General features: G+C 40.2%; 1 protein-coding gene across 1 annotated transcript in view; it reads left to right on the forward strand.

Annotated features, from left to right (window-relative positions):
• The window catches only part of g6pc3 (glucose-6-phosphatase catalytic subunit 3), a 40,800-nt gene extending 16,625 nt beyond the window's left edge, over positions 1 to 24,175 (forward strand). The window contains exons 5-6 of the mRNA XM_043675099.1: positions 1,815 to 1,956; positions 21,691 to 24,175. Of these exons, the coding sequence (XP_043531034.1) occupies positions 1,815 to 1,956; positions 21,691 to 22,054 (506 nt within the window). The 3' untranslated portion in view covers positions 22,055 to 24,175. The remainder of the gene's footprint in view (positions 1 to 1,814; positions 1,957 to 21,690) is intronic.
• The last annotated feature ends 400 nt before the right edge of the window (positions 24,176 to 24,575 follow it).

Consider the following 24,575-nt stretch of genomic DNA (forward strand, 5'->3'; position numbering starts at 1 on the left):
TCTGACCTCAGTGTTGGGAAAGATGCTGGAGTCTATTATAAAGGATGAAATTATGACACATCTGGATAGTAGTAACAGGATAGGTCAGAGTCTGCATGGATTTATGAAGGGGAAATCATGCTTGACTAATCTTCTGGAATTTTTTGAGGATGTAACTCTGAAGATGGACGAGGGAGATCCAGTAGATGTAGTGTACCTGGACTTTCAGAAAGCTTTTGATAAAGTCCCACATAGGAGGTTAGTGAGCAAAATTAGAGCGCATGGTATTGGGGGCAAAGTACTAGATTGGATTGAAAGTTGGTTGGCTAATAGGAAACAAAGAGTAGTGATAAACGGCTCCATTTCGGAATGGCAGGCAGTCACCAATGGGGTACCGCAGGGATCAGTGCTGGGACCGCAGTTTTTTACAATATATGTTAATGATATAGAAGGTGGTATTAGTAATAACATTAGCAAATTTGCTGATGATACAAAGCTGGGTGGCAGGGTGAAATGTGAGGAGGATGTTAGGCGATTACAAGGTGACCTGGACAAGTTAGGTGAGTGGTCAGATGCATGGCAGATGCAGTTTAATGTGGATAAATGTATGGTTATCCACTTGGTTGGCAAGAACAGGAAGGCAGATTACGACCTAATTGGAATCAATTTAGGTAAAGGGGCAGTACAGAGAGATCTGGGTGTTCTTGTACACCAGTCAATGAAGGAGCATAAGTTGGGAGCATAGGCTGTCGGGGAAGGATGTCGTGGAAATGTGGAACTTTTTCAAGGAACAGATACGACGTGTCCTTGATATGTATGTACCGGTCAGGCAGGAAAGAAATGGTCGTGTGAGGGAACCTTGGTTGACGAGGGAGGTTGAATGTCTTGTAAAGAGGAAGAAGGAGGCTTACATAAGGTTGAGGAAACAGGGTTCAGACAGAGCAGTGGAGGGATACAGGATATTGATAGAGGCTTATAAGATGATCAGAGGAATAGATAGAGTAGACAGTCAGAAACTTTTTCCCCGGGTACAACAGAGTGTTACAAGGGGACATAAATTTAAGGTGAAGGGTGGAAAGTATAGGGGTGGGTTCTTTACCCAGAGAGTGGTGGGGGCATGGAATGCGCTGCTTGTGGGAGCGGTAGAGTCAGAATCTTTGGTGACCTTTAAGCGGCAATTGGATAGGTACATGGATGGGTGCTTAAGCTAGGACAAATGTTCGACACAACATCGTGGGCCGAAGGGCCTGTTATGTGCTGTATTGTTCTATGTTCTATGTTCTAAAAATGTTTAATGCCTGATTCAAGGAACTCAAATACATCTTTTTGAAAGCTTTGTTTCATTTGGCAAATTCAAGTTAGAGAAGTATTAATAAACTCCATTTGATTGCTTCCTTTCATTGCAAATGTATCAATTACACTGAAGGCTGGAGTAAGACAATGTAAAAATTATATTCATTTTTACATGAGACATTGCACTCCCATTTCTCTTGCAACCCTTCCTGAGGCACCAATTATCTATAACTGAGTGGAAGTGGGCAAAAACGTTCTGTACCTATCAAAAACTGGATACCAGTGGCCTTTGTCATCTTCTTTCCATAAACACATTTAGTTTGAGTTGTAACGTTTCCAAAGTAAATAAGTTGTTGATGGAAAACTCTGAGAACCCAAACCCCACCCTTTAGTGGAAAACAGTGGTCTTTTTAATATGTTATGTCACATTCACTGCATGACGCAACTACTAAAGATTGCCTTCCAAATTATTAAGACTGGTGACACTCCTAATCTTTGAGGAGTTTATAAATTGTTATTAATAACTTTCTTTGGAATTTCAGGTGCTGTACTTGGCTTTCTACTGGGCAAACGTGTACCTGAGAATATCAAACTCATCCATTGTATTAGTACTTCAATTGGATTGCTGCTTAGTGCCTTGGGCTTATACTGGGGCTTGCATTATATTGGTGTCAATGTCTCCTGGTAAGTCTTGCAATTTTCAAACTTTCTATTTTCAGATAGCTATCACTGGTTGTGTGAGGTCTGTTTATCTTCATTCTGAAAGATTTCTGTGTTTAATATCACAATATTGTTCTAGAGAAATATACAGGGATTAGCACAGGTTTTTAAAAATAGAAAGCATTCACTTAGGGTGAGGAATAGATAGACTAGGCTTCATGTGCTCAACTCCTATCCTGTGATTTCTGCTGGAATATACATCTATACATTTGTCGGATATAGAGGAAGTAAAATGCATAAGATCTTCATTTTGTTTCATACGTTTCTAAGTTACTGGATGATAATGATTAGGTAGTGGGGTAATTCAGCACTCAATATTATTTCACCTCCTACCTCCACCACATGTTGTAGTTCAGAACAAACTCAAGGATATGGCGCTTATAAAGATTTGCGGGGAGGGAGTGTCATGTATTTTTCATTGTTGAGATGCAGATTTGTTAGCTTAGCCACAGATCTATTTGCTGTGTTTATGCTGCTGTGAAATAATAGATGACTTTTGTTTTGTAGATTGATACCGGAAAGAAATTAAATATTTCAATTTTCTTTTGAGTAGTCGAGGTCACTGTTGGGAACACAAGTATTCAAGTTATACATTAACTATCTGCATGAAGGAGGCGAAAGTGAGTGCTGGAGATTAGAGTCAAGAGTGTGGTGCTGGAAAAGCACAGCCGGTCAGGCAGCATCTGAGGAGCAGGAAAATCAATGTTTTGGGCAAAAGCCCTTCATCAGGAATGAGCTGGTGAAGGGCTTTTGCCCGAAACATTGATTTTCCTGCTCCTCAGATGCTGCCTGACCTGCTGTGCTTATCTGGATGAAATAACTGAGGGCATTGTTGCTAAGCTTGCAGATGACACAAAGTAGATAGAGGGACAGGTAAGTGTTGAGAAACCAGGAGACTGCAGTTGGACATGGACAGGCTAGGAGAGTAGGCAGCCAAGGCAGATGGGATAAAACACAGGAAAGTGTGAGGTTATGCACTTTTGTGGGAAGAATAGCATCACAGGCTTTTTTCTAAATGGGGAAAGGCTTCAGAAGTCTGAAGCATGAAGGGACTTGGGAATCCTAGTTCAGGATTTTCTTAAGGTTAACATGCAGGTTCAATTTGCAGTTAGAAAATCAAATGCAATATTAGCGTTCATTTCAAGAGGGCTAGAATACAAGAGCAGAGGTGTACTGCTGAGGTTTGTAAGGCTCTGGTCAGACCACATTTGGAATGCTGTGAGCCGTTTTTGGGCCCCTTATGTAAAGCAGATGTGCTAGCATTGGAGGGGGTCCAGAAGGTTACAGAATGAACCTGGGGATGAAGGGCTTGACATATGAGGAGCATTGACCACTCTGGATTGTACTTTATGGAGTTTAGAAGGATGAGGGAAATCTCTTAAAACTTACAGAATACTGAGAGGCCTGGATAGAGTAGACATAGAGAAGGTGTTTCCAGTCGTAGGAGAGACTAGAACTTGAGGGCACAGCCTCAGAGTGAAGGGAAGACACTTTATAGAAATGAGGTGAGCAAGTCTGTCAGCCAGAGGGTGGTGAATCTGTTGTACTCATTGCTGTGTAAGGATGTGGAGGCCAAGTCATTCAATGTGTTTAAGACCGAGATATATAGATTCTTGATTAGTATGGGGATGGAATGTTATGGGGAGGAGGCAGGAGAATGGGATTGAGAAACATACCAGCCAGGATTGAGTCGTGGAGTAGACTCGATGGGCTGAATGGTCTAATTCTGTTCCTATTTCTTACGATCTTATGGAATATATTTTAAAAGTGGCTTGCATCAGTAACAAAGTGGAACCTCTGGAGTAAAGTGCATTTAGAAATTTTCAGTGGACAGAATTTACTTGCAATCTACAAAACATCTTGCTTTAATTTTTTCCACTTTTCAACCAGGTTTTCCAGTTCTGCTCTGATTCCTACTATAAACATCTCACAGGGAAACAGCAAACCCAAATAATATCAGTTTCTGTTCTTCTTTCCCATGTATTTCAAGAGATCCAGCTCTTTACAATGTATTTATGAAAGGATGTAATACATTGGAAGTAGTTCAGTGAAGGTTTACTAAACCAATAGCTGGAATGAACAGGTTACCTTATACGGAAAGAATAGACAGGTTAGGCATGTATCCTCAGGAGTTTAGAAGAGTTAGAGGTGACTTAATTAAAACATTAGTCCTGAGGGGACTTGATTGGGTAGATGTGGAAAAGGTATTTCCTCTTGTGGGAGAATCTAAAAATAGGTTCATAGTTTAAACATGAGTCAACCTTTTAATTCAGAGATAAGGGAAAAAAAAAATCTGAGTGTTGTGAATCTACTTATAAGGCAGAGATGATTTTTGATTACCAAGAGGATGAAATATTATTGGGATGTTTAGATTTGAGAGTTAAAACCCGATCAGCCATGAGCTTGTTAAATAGTGGAACAGGCTCGAAGAACCAAGTTTTTTGTAAAAGAAAATTCATTCAGGGGATGAGGATGTCGCTGGCTTGGCCTGGATTTATTGTTCATTCCAAAGCACTTAAGAGTCCAGTGCCTTGCTATTGGCCTGGAGTCACATATTGGCCAAACTGGGTAAGGACATTAGTGAACCAGGTCACATCAACAACTGTTTCATGGTCATCAGTAAACTTTTAATTCCAGATTTTTATTGAATTCAAAATCCACCATCTGCTGTGGCAGGATTCAAACCCAGGTTCCCAGAATGTTACCTGACTGGCTCCTGTTCCTTGTAAACAAAAAACTTAACCAGTCAAGAGTGAAACAAAAGAAGGAAGTGAAGAAAGACAAAGATTATGAAGTTTGTTTTTACACTATGGATGTTGGGTGTTTATTTTACAGGCCTTGTGTGTAATATTGGACCATATACAAAATATAATGGGATAATTAATATAAGTTGTGGACTCGAGCAAATCTTGGTGTTTTAATTAAGGGTTTTGTCACTTATGAGACAAAAGCAATTAAGAATAAACTTCCTCCTGCCATTCAAACAGGAAAACAATGAGCAGGTCCCTGGTATCTGTACTGATGTGACTTTGCAGAGATGCAGATTTTAAAACTCTGGCATAGACTAGGCTTAATTTGTGCACAGAGAAAACAATAACTGACAGTCTATTATATTTGTCAATATTTAATTCTCCCTCTTTCCTGTTCCTCTTTCATTTCTTTTGCTGTTTTTCTTTAGGACATAATAATATCAACTTGCGTTGATACAGCACATGTTTAAAGCTGTAAAATATCTTTTGAACTTCACAGGAGCACAATTAAACAAATTTGACACAGCTGCGTACAGAGATGCAGCATTGGGGAAGATGCCCAAAAGCTTGATAGAAGAGGAATATTTTCAGGGGTGCTTTTTTGGCTGGATTTCAAGGAGCACAAATATTTCAGAAGCTTGTGGAGATGGCAGAGATAGGGAGGGGTGATGCAAGGGAGAGACTTGAAAATAATTGTGAAAATTTCGAAACCAAGGCATTGCTTGACAGGATACTAATGTAGATCAGCAAGCTTGGGTGATAGGTGAATGGGGCTTGATTCTAAATAAGGACTTTGACAACAGATTTTTGGATCACCTTTGGGTTACGGAGAATGGAGCATGGGTGGACCACCAGGAATATGTTGAATAGTCAAGTCTAGTAGTAGCAAAATAGTGCATGAGGATTTCAAGACCAAATTAGCTGAGACAGGACAGGGTTGACTAATATTACAGAGGTGGAAATGGGTGCACTTATTGATGGCAGGGAATTGTGATTAGAAGCTCATTTTGGAATTAGATATGTTTGCCCAACCTCTGACAATTGCAAGGAAGAGGGATGAAGTTTGTAGCTAGCAAATGGAGTTTGTGCTGGTGATGATGCTAATTGCTTCAGTCATCCCACATTTTGTTGAAGAAAATTTCTGATCACTCCAGTAAATGGATGTCAAACAGTTTTCTGGTAATTTAGACGGTGGAGGGGGTTAAGAAAGGTTGTTATGTGAGGTCGAGAGCTGAGTATCAGTGAAACCTGATGTGGTGTTGAATGAGGTGACTGCAGGCAATATTTGGAGGAGGTAATAGGTGAGGCTAAGGATAGATTCATGGGAGGATTGTGAAAATATGGGAAGAGAAGACATTAAAGGTGATTCTCCATTTACAACCATTGAATAAGTGTTTTTGCATTCTCTTATCCCATTATACAATCTCTTCCTCAACCCCTTACAATCCCTAGTTCTTTGTTTTCCAAATACTCATTCTGCTTACTAATTCCACTTGATCTCACTGCAAAACCATTCACTTATGTGGCTAACTCACACCTATTTGAACTAGCTGCTTAAATATTATAGCGTATCCACTGCCTCATTCTTTTGTCTCACACAATTTGTTAATCCTCTGTTTCCTATTAATAATAGTTTTCACAAGGTTCCTTTAGAACCATAGAAATGATACAGCACAGTAGGGCTTTATTTGGCCCATCTTGTCCTTCTATTTATCTCTGCCTTTCCTATCCACAAAATAGTCTTGATTTCATTCAAAGTTGAACTGACATGTTATTCTAAAAATTGCATTAGAATGAGGAAAGCATCTGGATTTGTTGAGAAATGTGTAAATGTCAGAAAAATAAAAGAATTGTATTTTCTAATAATGACTGAAGAAAGTGAAATAAAGGTTAGAAAGCCATTTGGGGAGGCAGACATTAATTAATGTGCATTAAATTCCTGATTTCATCAATAACAAAAGCCATATCGAAACTTATACAATTTCATTCAGTTTTTCTCACAATACAGAAAACTAGTTAGTAATAATGCACTGAATGTGTATTAAAATCCAGAAAAATTAACTGGTGCTTGTCTTTAGCACCAAATTTTTGAACTCAATCTGTTTCTTACATAACATCTTCAGGATCATATAAACAGCTTAAATGTGTACGATTGTCATCAGGCTTTGCTAAGAATGCCATGAAATCTTCTGTTGCAGGACACAATTGTTTCTTTTTCTAACCCTGGTAGACAGTCCAGGGTTGGCTTTGAAATCCATGATGCCTAATATTTTTGCGTATTTCGGGGCAAAGTTTCGGAAAAACCCAACTGAGGATATTGTAGTGATTTTCATTGATGTATTTTGCAATTTCATTTTCCCACTGTGGCTTATTTACCTCTATTTGCATATTTATGTATGGGTACCTATCTAAGTGGTGGAGAGAGCTTCTTCCAGTTTCTAACATTCTTCTCCAATGTCTTGAATTCTCCAGCTGATGTATAATTGCTTGTCTGTTCATCAACTCCTGTGTCTTTAAGTCTGCCATGGGCTGTGTATCTGCGGTTCCTCCTTGACACCAGAATGTAATATTTAGGGGCAGAATCAGCCAGAGGCATGTTGCTGAACAAAGAGACCTTGGAGCGCAGGCTCATTGTTCCTTGAAAGTGGAGTCGCAGGTAGATAGGATAGTGAAGAAGGTGTTTGGTATGCTTTCCTTTATTGGTCAGAGCATTGAATATAGGAGTTGGGAAGTCATATTGCAGTTGTACAAGATATTGGCTCGGCCACTTTTGGAATTTTGTGTGCAATTCTGGTCTCCCTCCTATCGGAAGGATGTTGTGAAACTTGAAAGGGTTCAGAAAAGATTTACAAGGATGTTCCAAGGTTGGATGATTTGAGCTATAGGGAGAGGCTGAACAGGCTGGGGCTGTTTTCCCTGGAGGCTGAGGGGTGACCTTAAAGGTTTATAAAATCATGACGGACATGGATAGGGTCTTTTCCCTGGGGTTGGAGAGTCCAGAAGTAGAGGACATAGGTTGGGGTGTGAGGGGAAAAATTTAAAAGGGATCTAAGGGGCAACATCTTCATGCAGAGAGTGGTACGTGTATGGAATAAGCTGCCAGAGGAAGTGGTGGAGGCTGGTACAATTACAACATTTAAAAGGCTTCTGGATGGGTATATGAATAGGAAAGATTTAGAGGGATATGGGCCAAGTGCTGGCAAATTTCTAGATTAATTTCAGATATCTGTTTGGCATGCAAGATTTGGACCGAAGGGTCTGTTTCCGTTCTGTACATCTCTATAACTTTACATACTTTAATTAAACTTACTACCGGGAGAAACATTGCTTGTCTGTTTTGGCTTCATGCACTCTCTGAAGGTCATGGAAAACAAAGTCAAAATCTATGCAATCTGTCATTTTCTATCTTCCCTTTGCTCCTGCCATACCTTTTGGCTGAAGAGAAAAAAACCACTGAATGTGAACTACCAAAATAAGGCCCTCAATTTTACCAAAAGGTGACTAAGTGTCCATTTCTCGGAGTTGTCTGAAGGATTTCCCTTAGTGAGCCCTAGTGAGTTTTTTTTCTCACGTGATTTTATACTGCTCAATTCAGTACGTACGCACCATGCGTCCATGGCACCACTGTCACGCTATCGAGACATGCTACACTTACTGGGATGTTCCAGGATTTCTGGTGCCAATTCAGCCCATGTTTTCTAAAATTTATCCTCTCGTCTTTTATTTTCTTGAAACTGTTTAAACAAATGCCATTTAGATGTTTTCTGAAAGTTTATCCGATTCTAATGTTTGGCTTGTTTAAACCATACTGATGTATCCTGAAAAGAATAAAACACCATGCATGCTCAAACTACAGGACTGTCCTTTAGTGAACATCATTATATCTCTAAATATCAAATAAAGGCCAAACATTTAGAAAGACTAAGAATTTCAAATCTTTATTGAAGACATTAAAATACACAAATTCAGTGGATAACTCTTTAATCATGTTACCGTGAAATATGTTTCTCATTCTATTTTACATTGGACATGAGACATTTCAGTTTCTGAGAATTAAATAGCAAATAAAAATCTTCCGGAAAATATTTTGAGTATTTATTGGAGAGAAGTGCCTTCTGATGGCCATAACCTGCAATTACGGGATGTCAGCATACAGTAGACTTAGGAGATCTCCACTTTAAGTGTGAACATTGAATGTAATATTGAAAAATATTGATACAAAACATAACTTAAAACCTAGTACCAGGAAGAGATGATTCATAGTCAGGATGTACATGCAAATAGCATTGCACAAAGTAAGACAATTATAATAATTTAAAGTGTATGAACTTATTGCTTTCTTAAGCAATCGACCATTAAAGTCAGGAGAGTCAGGCAGGGCTAATTAATCAGTCTCCTGTCGGTCCTCTATGACCACTGGCTCATTAGCGAGATAATATATCTCAAGAAGAATCTGAAATAGATCTTACAGTGAACAGATGAATTGAGCTGGAAGGTTTAGTGAATTGATTTTTACATAAAACATAACTGTTTATTTAATTTTCAACTAGAGGTTGAGAAGTTCTATTTAAATATTTATTTCAATTTCTCACACATGGATTGGAATGAAAAGAACTCAGCCAACAAGCAAATAAAACCTGTAGGATCTGATGAACTACTGTACGTACCCAACAGATCGTCTTTATTTAATCTTTGGACTGCAGATCAAGCAATCACTCTGAATTAATTTATTCTTTGTGTAATAAATTGATTAATTAAATAGAGGCAATTTAATTGATTAAATTATGCCTAGAACATAGCTAATACATTTTCAAGCTGCAGGTCTGGATCCCTCACAACCCCTTCTGTTTCCAGATGTTTTCTGCCTTAATTTTGAATTAATTAAGTCCATTTGATCTAGAGGAGAGAGAAATGGAGTAAGAGCAGAAACATAGCCTTTCACGTGAATTTAAATGTTTAATTTACTCCAAAAGCTTCACATTTATCAGGTAATCAGACAATCTGTCGGAAACAATTTCAAATTTAGAGAAACATTTGTTATTTCAAAACTATTGTGTATTTTTCGTACCATTTGCAAGATGCACAGCAGCAACACATCGAGGCTTCTTTGATAGCACCTTCCAAACAAACTCGAGACTTCTGTCACCTGGAAGAACACATCCTCTGTAAATTCCTGTACAAGTCAAAAACCATCCTGTCTTAGTCAAAGGTCACCGCTCTTTTAAGCTCACTGGGGCAAAGTTCAGGAACTCCCTCACTAACAACTCTGATGGTATATTCATGCCACATAGACTGCAGTGGCCCGCTACCATTTATGGCAAATAAAAATAAGTAATTACTGTTGCGGTAGTTGGGGGTGGGGGGGGGGATAACATTGGTAGAAGCAAGTGAAAAGAAAGTTTCTAAATTGGTTAGTGCTGAGTTGAAGAAAAATGCGAATGATGCAGAGTCAGTTTGTGAATAAATTGTCCAGCAGTAATTCATTCAGAACTAAATAAAATGAATGGAATAGATTGAAGCAAATGTCCAACCTTTTCATCTGGAGTTGTGAGGGAGTTCATTTCAATTTTTCTTTCACATGATGGGAGTGGGGGTCCACTGGGAAAATTTAGGGAAGAAAACCAAGATGACTAATTTATTGCCCTAATCTTTCTGTACCTTATTGTGCATTAATTCAGTGAGTTATTTCTCTTATCTTGGCTTCTACAAGAAGCCAATGCCTGCCTACTTTCATAATACAGTATTACTCAGATGTCCATTTCCCAGGATACATCTAATTTAATCTTTTTTGTTTACATGAGGGATCACATAATTTTTTCTCCTCACTCACCGGAGCAGGCATGCAGGTTTGGGGGTAAACTTAAAACCATTTCACTCTCAACCAAACAACTGTCTGCCAGCAGTGTTCCTGCCCCACCTTCTCAAAGCTCCACAGTGAGGTCTGAGGCCTCTCCACTCCATTCCCCTTCCCAACCCTGCAATTCTATTTCCTCACTGTGACATTCCAATGCTCTATGCACTGAAAACACTTGATAGTATGTGCCTTTTCACTGCTTGCTGTTCATCTAGTCAGAGGCTTCTCCTCCACATTTACTGCTGCTTTGGCAAACAACTCAACAGCATTTTTTAAGAATCAACTTATCATTCCGTGTACTTATTTCTGCAATGAAATGAGCCCTTGCACAGTTCAACAAGCCTTTGTGTGGTTGGTCAAGGCCTTGTGCAGTTGGACATTGCCTCGCACGAGCAACATTCACACCTTTAGCATGCTGCATAGTAGCCCTCTAAGTCACTTGTTGAAAAAGCTTGAGCCACAGGTTCACACACTCTGGAAGCTCAAATGTTTTACTTCACAATAAATGCAGTCAAATTTATTTTGGAGGTTGATGCCTACAACTGCTTCTCTTGGGTTAGATGCCAGGAACACGCCCATGATGAGGAGCAACATGACACAATTTTAGGCTCCAGAAAGGACCAGAGGCTAGGCAACATTGTGGTAAAAATATATAATATATTATTAAATCAAAAAAATCTTACAGTGCACATTTCCAACCCAGGGTAAGTGAAAGAATTTATCCCAGGAAGTCTGTGAAGCCATCTGAGTCTTTTCTGATAAGGATGCATGGCGTTAGAGGTAGAGTATTAGCATGGATAGAGGATTAGTGTTGTGGAGAAAATGCAGAGAATCCTCAGGAGACACAGAGTTCTTCAAGAAGTAGGCCTTTTATTTGTAAACAAAAAACCGTGACACTGAGAAAGCAGATTCTTGAATTCCCCACGAACCTCAGGGTCCATGGTTTTTTAATATTTTTTTAATAGATATTTTTATTGAAAATTTAACATATTTTTACAAGTTTACAAATTACAAATGTGGGCCCTATGAAGTATCTTCAACTGAATGGCCTGAGTTCTGTTGCAGATGGAGATTCTTCTGGCATTTTCCCAAATGTCATTCCACATTTCTATAGAGATTTCCAGTCCCAAATCCTGATCCCATGTTTTAAGCAGATTGTCCATATCTCACAATACTTCATCATGTAATAAATGATAAATAGTGCTGATGGAAGATACCCTCATTGGCCATAACACTCTACGTTTTCTATCTGATTTATAAAGACTATCTAATAGCGTAGTCTTCTTCTGTATGTAATCTCGAATTTGGAAGTATCGAAAGAGGTCTCCATTAGGTAATCCAAATTTCTGATGCAGCTGTTCTTTAAACAGCCCTTCTTTAAACAGATCCCCTAAACAGGAGATACCCCTGGATCTCCAGAGTTTGAAACTGGTATCTGTAAGCCCCGGTTGAAATCCCCATTCTCCCACTATTGGAGCATAGGGGGAAGTTGCCCTCATTTTGCTGCCTTATATTCCAAGCTTTAATTGTGTTTAGTATTATAGGGTTTTTACAGTGATCCGTGATGATTTTCCTCTTGTCTGAAAAGGAGGTTAATAAGTGGACATTTTACTTGAGAAGCCTTGATGTCCAGCCAGATTGATTGCGGGTCAGACAAGACCCAATCGGCTATGTAACTTAATAGGGAACTTAACTGATATTTCCTAAAATCTGGGAAATCCAACCCTCCCCTTGCCAGCTTAATGAGGGGCCATCTATGATTCCAGATAAAGGAACCCAGCCAGCCATATAATTTACATAGTGCCAGCCTCCGCAGCATTACCGGAAGCATTCTCATAGGGTATAGGAGACGGGGCAGGACATTCATTTCAATTAGTGCTATTCTACCTTGCCAGGAAACCCCCATTGCTGGAGGTCCTGCCTTATCCTTTCCAGTAAATGCACAAAATTAGCTTTGTATAACTGACCAAATACTGGGGTAATAAAAATGCCTAAATATAAGAAACCCTCCAGGGACCACCGAAAGGGAAAGTGGGATCCGTCCAATAAGTGGGATATACTAGCAAGGCCGCCCATTGGCATAGCCTCCAATTTTGAAAAATTAATTTTATAGCCTGAAAATACACTAAATGTATTAATAAATTGGATTAAGTGAGACACGGACATCAGGGAATTACTGAGAAATAGAAGAACATCATCTGCATAAAGGGTAATTTTATGTTTACCTGTACCAATCCTCGGGGCCGTTATATTAGGGTCAGCCCGTATAGCTTCTGCTAGTGGCTCAATTATTAGCGTAAATAACAATGACGAAAGAGGACATCCCTGACGGCAGCCCCTACCCACACTGAAGCTATCAGAGCCTAATCCATTAGTAATCACAACTGCTTTGGGATCATTATACAGTGTTGTGACTCATTTGGTAAACACCTTTCCAACACCAAACCTTTCCAATGTGTAAAACAAATATGACTATTCAACCCTGTCGAATGCCTTTTCCGCGTCTAATGAGATTACTACTCCTGGTATCTTTCCCTTCTGGCAGGCTTGAATCGCATTCAAAACCCTTCTAACATTATTGGATGATCTACGACCCTTAGTAAACCCTGTCTGATCCTCCTTTAAGATGTGTGGAAATACCCTTTCTAGCTTCAATGCTAATGTTTTAGAGAGGATTTTAAAATCTACATTTAGCAAGGATATTGGTTTGTATGACGTGCAATCTTCTGGGTCCTTTCCTTTTTTGAGGATAAGAGAGATATTTGCCTCTTTCAGCGAAGGCAGGAGACAGCCCTGATTGTATGAGTAGTTATACATGTCCATAAGTGGACCAGCCAATATTCCTGTAAATTCTTTATAGAATTCAACTTGAAAGCCATCTGGGCCAGGTGCCTTACCACTCTGAAGCTGCCTGATTGCGTCAAGTATTTCTTGGCTTGTTAGGGGAACATTCAGGATCGATACCTGTTCCAGAGTTAGGTCCGGAAAGGTCAGGTTTTTAAAAAATGACTGCCGAGTATCTCTCTATTTCTTAGCCTGCTCCTAATGGTCGCAATCTCTTTGCATTATCCTGAATATTATTTGCCGAGGTTATATCATATCCTGTCTTTGCCTTCCTTTTAGGGATGCCTAGATATTGTTTATACTGTTCAAGAACATCAGTTGAATCCAGTTGTTTATAGTCAAGTTATGATTCCTTTTGTGTTCTTGATGAGAACTTTAATGATATTATTCATTTTTTCCTAATAATTACAGCCTTACATTTTACTCTAACAGGAACATGATGACTCTAAACACTCATTACCGCTCATTTGAAATCTTTCCTCTTACCAGATGTCTTTTTATTTGCGAACAGTCTCCTCTAATCAGAGTTTGGATGTTCTTGTCTTGTACCGTTTAAATGAGAATCAAAGTGCTCTCCATATTATCAATTCACTTTGTTGTCCTGTTCCAATATCCAAGAGAAGGTGACATTAGGTTTCTCTGCTCGTCACACGTATGTTTTGAGAAATAAAGTTTTCTTCAACACATTTAGAAAATTCCTCTTGCACCGTTAAAATTAGAGCCAAAGTATTCCCCATGTGATCACTTAATTTCGTGTCCTGTCCTATTAGACAAGAGAAGATGAAGTTATGCTGCTCTGCTCGTCACATTTATGTTTTGATAAATAGAGTTTTCTTGAAAACATTTAGCAAATTTTACACCATCCAAATCTTTAACACCATGGTAGTCCCAGTCAATGTTTGAAAAATTGAAATCATTACATTAATTACAACCTTATTCTTCTTACATATATCTGAGTTTTCCCTACATATTTGATTGTCAGTTTCGTGCTGATTATTTAGCAGTTTGCATATAGACAGTCCCATCAAGGTTATTTTCTTTTAATTTTTAATTTCAGTTGTAATTCACTGCTCTGGGTTAATCGAAAGATTCACGTGTATCTTGATCAATTTCCAGACTTCAATCAGAGTGACAGGAATATACAAAAAGAATGACATCTCAAGCCAACCACTGAATTATAAATCCGAAGCCTTGCTCACAATCTGACATAGATGGTTCATATAGAATCAGGCTTACTTTATTCCGAAAGGGCAGCACGGTGGTTAGCACTGCTGCCTCACAGCGCCTGAGGCCCGGGTTCAATTCCTGCCTCAGGCAGGACTGTGTGGAGTTTGCACATTCTCTCCGTGTCTGCGTGGGTTTCCTCCGGGTGCTCCGGTTTCCTCCGACAGTCCAAAGATATGCAGGTTAGGTGAATTGGTCATGCTAAATTGCCCGTAGTGGTAGGTGTATGGGTGGGTTGCGCTTCGGCGGGTCGGTGTGGACTTGTTGGGCCGAATGGCCTGTTTCCACACTGCAAGTAATCTAAATATGTCAGAAATGATAAAATTTTAAAACAGCAAAATGCAAGCCAAGTATTTCATCGGAGAATATTGTGTGCCCATCTTGCTGTTCTGATTAACAGAAAATTCCCATTTTCATTCCTTGTTACAATCCACGAATTGTACACTTTAAACTAATTGTTTGTTGCTCGCTGTGAGAAGTGTGACAGCTCCGTCTGACATCGAACATACAAGAACATCAGTTGAAATCTTGCTCTCCTGAAACATGTGTTTCCTGCTTCTTTCTTTTTGTCTCGGTGACCGTTCCGTCAGGTGGGAGTCGAGTGAAAAGGCTGAGAGTGTTTTATTGATTCCTAAACCATACCCAAAAGAAGTGTGCATGCATGCGATCATTTCATTGTAGAAATGGTGCATGGACAGACGCATAGCATAGACAGACGCACGATAACTGGCTATTCACCTACCCAGGCAATCAAATACGTCACTTGCCTCACTTCTCCCCCAGAAACCTGCTTGTAATTCTCTGTCAGTGATTTATCCAGTTCCTCTTTGGATAATAAATTATTCTGTCCAATGCTGGAAGTCACTGATCTCTATGTGTGTGCTCAGATGCCCTTGTATTCAAATTACACAGAACACTGACATGCTGAATTAGATTACTTACTTGCAGTGTGGAAACAGGCCTTTCGGCCCAACAAGGCCACACCGACCCTCCGAAGAGCAAGCCACCCAGACCTATGCCCCTAACCTGCACATTTCTTTGGACTGTGGGAGGAAACCAGAGCAAAGCCACGCAGCCGTGGGGAGAATAAGTAAACTCCGCACAGACAGTTCCCTGAGGCGGGAACTGAACCCAGATCTCTGGCGCTGTGAGGCAGCAGTGCTAACCACTGTGCCACGGTGCCACCCAAGAAGATGCAAGCACATTGGCTTTGAAGAGCAAGGACACATTGCCAAGTCTGCTTTACTGAGATCGACATAAATAATCCAATGGGCCACTTTCATCTTCAGATTAATTACGAACATTTATGAAAAGCAGGACTGTAAGAATGAATACACTTTCGTGTTCTGTCCAAATCAAACATTGATATACTTGAGAACAGAAACGAGTCTGGTGTTCGATGTGACTTGGCCAACATCTTGCGACTTTCACCATGAATTTGGAGTATCCAAGCATGAAGAATATCCTCCTTGCACCTATTCTGTACAGATCTGTTGCAGTTGCATTATTTTAAATCAGATCTCTTCGAGTTCTTCTGAATTCCAGTCAATTCCCTAAAAGATGTAATCTGTCCTCAGACGTCATCCTCGACATCTTTAGCATCAGCCTCGTGACTGTCTGCTGCACTCTCTCTGTGGCAAGTCCTTCATTTCTTAGGCAGGGAAAGAAAAACAACAAACTTTCTATTTGCCAATGAGCAGAAGCACAACTTACTCAAGCTTTCCTCGTAAGAGTGTCCCTCCACACCCACTGTCATTCTAGCGAATCCTCACTGCACTGCATTGAATGCCAGAACACCTTTCCTGATATCAGAGGTATAAAACTGTTCACAGCTTTGCAACTGTGATCTGAGTAGTGTTGTGGGATTGGAGTGCCTTTATTAGGTGGAGACTCAGAAAAACAGCATGGTAGAGTGGATAGATGCAACTATTTTCACATCATACCCAATAGTGAGCAGTATGATTATGAGGTGTACATAAGGCAACAAAAAGAAAATAAGAGCTGGAATAGTCGGTCTGGCCCCTCGACCCTGTTGTGCCATTCCAAAGGATCTTGGCTATTTTTACAGACCTCAAACCCACTTTCTTGCACTTTTTCCAACACACTGGATTCCCTTACTGGATCAAGAATCGATATCAGATTTAAACATACACAAGTTCTGTGTTGGAAGGAGGTACAAAGAACTCAAACTGTGTGAGAAAAGAAATTCCTCCTCTACTCAGTCTTAAATTAGGGTGTGCTGTCCGTATCTTTGGAGTGTTTGATGTAGACAGTGTTAAAATAACTTTTCTCTGCATCTCTTGTCATACTGTCCCAGTCCTTGGAGTATTTGATGTGGACCTTGTCGAAAGAGCTCTTCTCTGTATTTAACCAGGTCCTGTATGAATCCTGGGAGTTTTTACTGAGCACAGTGCAGAGCACTATTTATGCTGTATCAATCCTCGTTCTCTCCCTGTTCTCGCAGAGTTTGATGAGGACAGTGTCGAGACATTTTTACTCTGTACGTAGTCACATTCTGTCCCAGTAATTGGAGTGATGAATGAGGGACAGTACAGAGAGAGATTTCCTCTGCCTTTAACCCCCTCCTAACCCTGTAATGGGTTTGTTAGATGGGAACAGTATAGAGGCAGCTCTGCTGTGTATCTAAACCCATATTGTTCCAGCCTTGGGAGTATTTGATAGGGACGGTGGACAAGAAGATTTAATGCATATCTGACCCAATGCTGTCCCTGTTCTGGGAATTTTGGTGGGGGACCTCTAGTCGTGTATTACTTTGTATCCAACGCCGTTTTATTCATATCACATATTATTTGATGGGGATAGTGTCAGGAAGGTATTATCTGTATCTAACACGATCTCGTAACTGTCCTGGGAGAGTTTGATGAGGACCATGTCGAAGAAGCCTCACTTAATATCCAAATATACACGAACCCTGTCATACCAGTGTTTGATGTGGAAAGTCGGAGGGAGGTTTACCACAAAGATCTACACAGTGCATGAGTAGACACATCGGCCCTCTGAGCCTGCGCCCTTATACTTGGTAGTGTGGATGAGCAGAGGGATCTTGGTGTCCATGTACACAGATCTCTGAAAGTTGCCACCCAGGTAAATAGTGCGGTGAGGAAGGCATATGGCGTACTGGCTTTTATTGGTAGAGGAATTGGGTTCCGGAGTCCTGAGGTCATGATGCAGTTGTATAAGACTCTGGTGCGGCCGCATCTGGAATATTGTGTGCAGTTTTGGTTGCCATACTATAGGAAGGATGTGGAGGCACTGGAACGGGTGCAGAGGAGGTTTACCAGGATGTTGCCTGGTATGGAAGGAAGATCGTATGAGGAAAGATTGAGACACTTGGGGCTGTTTTCATTAGAGAAAGGAAGGTTTAGGGGTGACTTGATTGAGGTGTACAAGATGATTAGGGGGTTAGATAGGGTTGACAGTGTGAACCTTTTTCCGCGTATGGAGTCGGGTATTACAAGAGGGCATAGCTATAAATTAAGGTGGGGGGGGTAGATATAGGACTGAAGTTGGGGTAGGTTCTTCACTCAGCGAGTCGTCAGTTCATGGAATGCCTTGCCAGTAGCAGTGGTGGACTCTCCCTCTTTATGGGCATTTAAGCGGGCATTGGATAGGTATATGGAGGATAGTGGGTTAGTATAGGTTAGGTGGGCTTGGATCGGCGCAACATCGAGGGCCAAAGGGCCTGTACTGCGCTGTATTCTTCTATGTTCTAACAAGTAATAATTAAATACAGTAATACAAATCACAGGGGAAAACAACCCCGCTCCTAAAGACAGAAATAAAATAGGATAAGGTAACTACCTCCCCCCACCTACATTAACTAGACCCCCCTCCGGCCTAAGGGGGGAGAAAATCGCTAAGTAGAGAACAAATAAATAAACTCCTCTCCCCACCCCCCGAAGATAATATTAAACATTAAGGTAAAGAAAGGAATTCACATAAAAAAAGGGGGGTGTAAACCGGAGTGGGGGGAGAGCAAAACAACATCAATTAACTCTTACAATTTATCTAAGAGAGTCCAAACATTCCTTGGCCTTTTCTGGCGATCCGAAGTTATACACTGACCCTTCATGGTTAAAGCGTAGCGTTGCTGCGTAACGCAAGGAGTACTGAACGTTAAAGTCCCTTAAACACTTCTTCGCTTCGTCAAACACCTTCCTCTTTCAGACCAGAGCTGGGGAAAAGTCCTGGAATAACATAATCTTGGATCCTTTATAAATCATGGCTTGGGCATCTTTCTCAAGATTTCTGGAAGCTTTCAAGAGCATCTGTCTCACCTTGTAGCTCTGCAGCCGGAACAGGACGGGGCGGGGGCGCTGGTTCGAGCCGTGCCCGCGTATTGCAACCCGGTAGGACCATTCCACCCTTACCTGGCCTGATCCAGCCTCCAGATTTAAAAGCTGTGGAAGCCACTATTCGAGAAATGCTGTAAGCTGGCCTTCCTCTTCCCGTTCGGGAAGGCCCAGCAAACAAATATTTTTTCGACGACCTCGAGAATCGAGGTCATCGATGTGATTCTCTAAGGTCTGGACTCGCTGTTCAAGAGTCTGGACCCAATCCACAGCCGATTGTGCTGTAGTCTCAGAGGTCGCGGCCTTTAGCTCCGCCCCTCCAACTCGGCGCTCAATTTCCTTGATGTCTTGGACGTGCTTTTGTGGCGCGGCTGAGAGTGAATCCCATCGGCTCCGGACTCTTCGATGAAGGCGTCGATCTTTGCGTCAAGTTTGGAGATTATTTCCACGAGGCTCGCCACCGTAGGTAAGTCCCCCGGGGCGGCTGCGGACGCCTCAGCTGCAGCTGGAGAGGGTGGGGAGAGATTCCTGCCTGCTGAGAATTGCGGGCTCCCTTCCCTTTAGTCATTTTTACAGGAGATTAGATTGTTGAAATTCAGTACTGAGCAACTAATTACATTTAAGTAAAAACTATTTTAAATGATTTGGTGAGTGTGGTGGAGGCAGGTGGCCCACTTTGCCCTAGTCTTGGGAGGGGCATTATAGACTCAGACTTGCTGGGTCGCCGCCATCTTGGATCACCCTTTTATATTTTTTTTTAATCATGTTTCTGTTAGCTTATCAGCGTGTCCAACTATATTAATCAAAGTACCTCACTCTAGCTACACAATAAACCAGTGATGTTAGTTCCAATTATCTCTTTAATTGTATATTCAACTTAATGTTATTCTAATGTCACGGTTAGATATTTATTATCACCTCTGCTACAGTGATCTTCTATTCCAGACTAACCTGTCTGGATTAGATATTTAGCTATTCCATCTATTACAATCGTCTGTCTCAAGCTTACTCTACTAACTATTAATTAGATATTTAATGTCATGTCCCAAATATTTATGGTCCCAATCTTGTCATAATGACACTTAACAAGGAGACTACCTTTACTAACTGTGACCTTTCAGCCTTAACCTTACTCTGCTAATTGGTGTAAGAGCATTCCACTATTCTTATCCCATCCTACCTTCCACAGACCACAGATTGCCAGTGGTCTTCATGCTTTAACCCTTCCCATGCTTTCATGCTCTTAATTTTCCATATTAGTTGACTAACAGGAAGCAAAGAGTGGGGATAAATGAGTGCTATTCTGGCTGGCAATCAGTGACTAGTGATGTGCCTTCGGGATTGGTGATGGGATCGCAATTATTTACAACTTATATGGATGATTTGGAGTTGGGGATCACGTGTAGGGTGTCAAAGTTTGCAGATAACACTAAGATGAGTGGCAGAGCAAAGTGTGCAGAGGACTGTGAAACTTTGCAGAGGAACACATATACATTGAGTGAGTGAGCAAAGGTCTGGCAGATGGAATACAATTAAAATAAATGTGAAGTCATACATTTGTTAGGAGTAACAGTAAAAAAGGATTATTACTTGAATGTTAAAAAGTTACAGCATGTTGCTATGCAGAGGGACCTGGGTGTCCTTGTGCGTGCATCACAGAGGATTGGTCTGGCGGTACAACAAGTAATTAGGAAGGCAAGCGGAATTTTGTCCTTCATTGTTAAAGGGATTGAGTTTAAAAGCAAAGAGGTTATTTTACAGCTGTGTTGGTGAGGCCACACCTGGAGTACTGTGCGCAGTTTTGGTCTCCTTACTTGAGAGAGGGTGTACTAGCACTGGAGGGGGTGCAGAGGAGGTTCACTAGGTTGATTCTGAAGTTTAGGGGGATGGCTTATGAGGAGAGACTGAGTAGATAAGGATTATATTTATTGGAATTCAAAAGATTGAGGGGGGAATCTTATAGAAACATACAAAATTATGAAGGGAATAGATAAGGTAGAAGTAGAGAGGATATTTCCACTGGCAGGTGAAACTAGAACAAGAGGACATAGACTCAATTACAGGGAGCAGATTTAGGACTGAATGGAGAGGGAACTTCTTCACCCAGAGGGTTGTGAATCTGTGGAATTCTCTGTCCAGAGAAGTAGTTGATGCTACTTCAGTAAACGTGTTTAAAGCTGAGGTAGATTTTTTTTTAAACAAAAAAGAAATTAAGGGATACAGTGAGAGTGTGGGTAAGTGGATCTGAGTCCACGATAAAATTAGCCATGGTCTTATTGAGTGGCAGAGCTGGCTTGAAGGGCTGTACAGCCTACTCCTGCTCCTAGTTCTTATAATCTTTCACTGTGTTTCTCACACCTCATGAGTGCAGTGCTGAATCATTTAGTTTTCTCTGTTCCTCTATAGTTACTGTCAACAGATTATTATTAACTTTGTTGGATGGTGCAAACCAAGATTTTCTATGGTGAAGAGGTGTTTTCTAATGACTAGTTAGCACAGTAAGATAATTGAGGAACTAAGAACCTACAGTACTGTTTGGCAGTGTACAGGGGAATTCCACAAAGAAATTATTGAAAAACACTTTTGCAAAAAAATTAAAAAGCATTCTCATGATTTGATGCCAATCTGAATCAGACCTTCTAGAAGTGGTGATGTGGAAGTGTAACTAAAATCACAGACATGTTCAGAACTAATTCATATTTGTATGTTCTAGGACAATTCTCCTTGCTACAAAGTGGTGTGCCAAGCCTGAATGGATTCGACTTGATACTGCTCCATTTTCTTCACTAAGCAGGGATACTGGGGCACTCCTAGGGCTTGGTCTTGGGCTCTCCTCGCCTGTGTATTCCAGATTACAGGCATGGAAGATGACGTGGAAGCTGAAAATGATCTGCATAGTGCTGTCTGTGCTCATCATTGAGATAATGGATCATGTACCACTATCAAAACACTCCAGCATTCTATTTTATGCTCTGTTTTACTTGAAGAATGCACTTGTTCCAATCCTAGTCATCGTTATCATCCCCTGGATAGTGCATTCTATTTTTGTTATTCAGCACTCTCAGAAACAACAGTAGTATTAATGACAGTATTTTAATGACTTGTATTTTAAAATGGTTTAATCTTATTCTGCTACATATTTAGAAGTGCACACACATGCACCCAGATTAAATGTTTACCTGAATCAAGAACAGCTCTGTCTTGAAAACAAATGTTTCCTGTTCAGGGCCATTTACAAAGACAGCAGTATCTATCAACCCATTACTACTAGATCTGCTTCACAGTGTGTCAGAATTACATTCTATGTTCCAAGGTGTTCCTATAAGTTAAATACCCACAGGTGGGGACAAACCTACTCGAAACTCTTTGCTAGAGGAATACTGCAATTGATAAACTGTCTAGTTCACCACCCACTATGCTGGTAGTTGATGAAGTCATATTTGTTATCAAGTCGATGGCTGTTACTCCTTTAAGTATGGGCATTTTTTTTCCTTTAAGTTTGCAATGAATAAAGTGTCATTTATTTTTGAATCATGTTTTTGTTGCAGTTGTGCAGACATAGCTTGAATGGTCATGCCATAGTTTACATTGCTAAGTTGTAGGTTTAGGTGCAAAGTTTAACATGGAACTTCTGAGCTCAACTGGATAATGAAAGAGACAACTGACTGGCACTTTCCCATGAAGCTGCTTAGGGGTGTCATTGCCAATGTAGGTCACATCTGAAGCCTCTTCACTGGATAAAAGTATTATTGATTCTCTTCCCTACATCTACAAACACAATCCCAGTCCACAACAGGAAAGCTTCCCCTTTCCTTCTCTGTTCATTTAATATCACTTGTTATGGACCAGACTAAATGTCATCAAAATATATTAAGAGGATAGTGTAGACTCTTAACTTTTTCTTATTTTAAAGGCAAGTACCAGGTTTTGTGCTCTGGATGCTTCAAACTACCAGATTTGAAGCAAAACACATTTTAGTCATACACTGTAGTTAAACTGTAACAAAAGAAAGAAACAATTGGAATAACAACTCCACTGGAAAAGTTAACAGAATGATAGATTATTTAATTACTAAACAATAACTGTTCCAATATAGTGACATTCCAAAAACACACTTGGCAAAGGCAACTTCAGTAAAATAGATAGTCTTGCAGGGAATTCTCCAGTCCAGGAGAAAAAAACATCAAGAAAAAACTTGAGATGGAGAGAGTGGCAGGGAGAGATGTACTGTAGTTTCCACATCCAGTTTCAAGATCCCAGCATCAACTGCTACTGAAAGACTGAAACTAAATATCCTGGTTCTCTGGGAGCTTGACCCCACTCATTCAGGCTGCTTCTATTGTTCCAGCTTTTTTTTTTAAAAAAACCCAAGTCCTCTCAAGCTGTTTATTGGAATCAAATATACAGCTCAATACCTCTGTCTTAAAACCTCTCAAAAGAAAAATTGGACAAAATACATCTCTTAAAGCCATACTATCATCTTACGCTTTAAAACGGACTTTTCTTACTATGATCTTATTAAAGCTCCAAAACGCTCTATTGCTTTAATGGGTGAAGCAGCTTGGGATGTTTTATTCCATTAAAGGTACTGTTAAATGTTGTTTCCATTTCTGACTTAATCTGCTTAGCGAACATAAGTTGGAATTGGGAATGAAAAGTATTAATAGTTAATAAAATCAGACATAAACCTTTTTATATATACCCTTTGTCACGTTACACAAGTCTTGCAGGTCATATTGATGTTTTGTTTCTTCTTAGACATAGGGTTAATTCCACAAAATAAGATATTTTGGATTATGGAGCCATGCAGGTAGATCAGTTGTGATCTAATTGAATGATGGATCATTCAATTAGAGAATGGAATGGCCTTCTCTGGTTCTTGTTATGTTTTGTTCTGGTACTATAATAGAACCAAAAGTGTCCTCTCAGCCTTCTGATAGCTGCACACTGATTGACAGGTACAGGAACAAAACACAAGTTTAAGATATGGTCTTAACATCCTCAGTAATGTGTTTTTTAAATTTATTTCAGCTACTGTCCCTGGATTCCTTAGTGTCATCTCACTGTTGTTCTCTTTCATAAAGTCTGTGATTTACTCTAAATATAGCTGCAAAACAAAACCATTGTTAGAGTCCTAATCTTAGCCTCTGTCTGATGGAATTTTTTAAAAATAAAAATGAATAAAATGATTGTTCAGACACTAAGTCAATATGAACTCTTCATTGCAACCTCTGGAACTCATCCTTGCTTCAAGGCATTTTACAAAATAAGAATGAAGTCAAGTTATATGAATTAACAAACAACAGTATAGCCCAGGAACAGGCCCTTTTGCCCACCAAGACTGTGCTGACACAATGCCTTTCTAAACTAAAACCCTTTTGCCTCTCTGTGATATGTATCTGTCGAGGTGCCTCTTCAACATTGCCATTGTATCCACCTCCTGAAATTGAAACATCGATCACCTGGCTGGGCTTATTCCTCAATACCAGATATAGTTTAGCCCATTCCCCTGTTGGACCATATGCACATTGTTTCAAACATCCATTCCAGACACACCTAACAAATTCCCAACCCATCCAAGCCCCTGGCATTAAAGGA

The sequence above is a fragment of the Chiloscyllium plagiosum genome, chromosome 33 (genome assembly GCF_004010195.1).
Source record: "Chiloscyllium plagiosum isolate BGI_BamShark_2017 chromosome 33, ASM401019v2, whole genome shotgun sequence".
NCBI classification, from domain to species: domain Eukaryota; kingdom Metazoa; phylum Chordata; class Chondrichthyes; order Orectolobiformes; family Hemiscylliidae; genus Chiloscyllium; species Chiloscyllium plagiosum.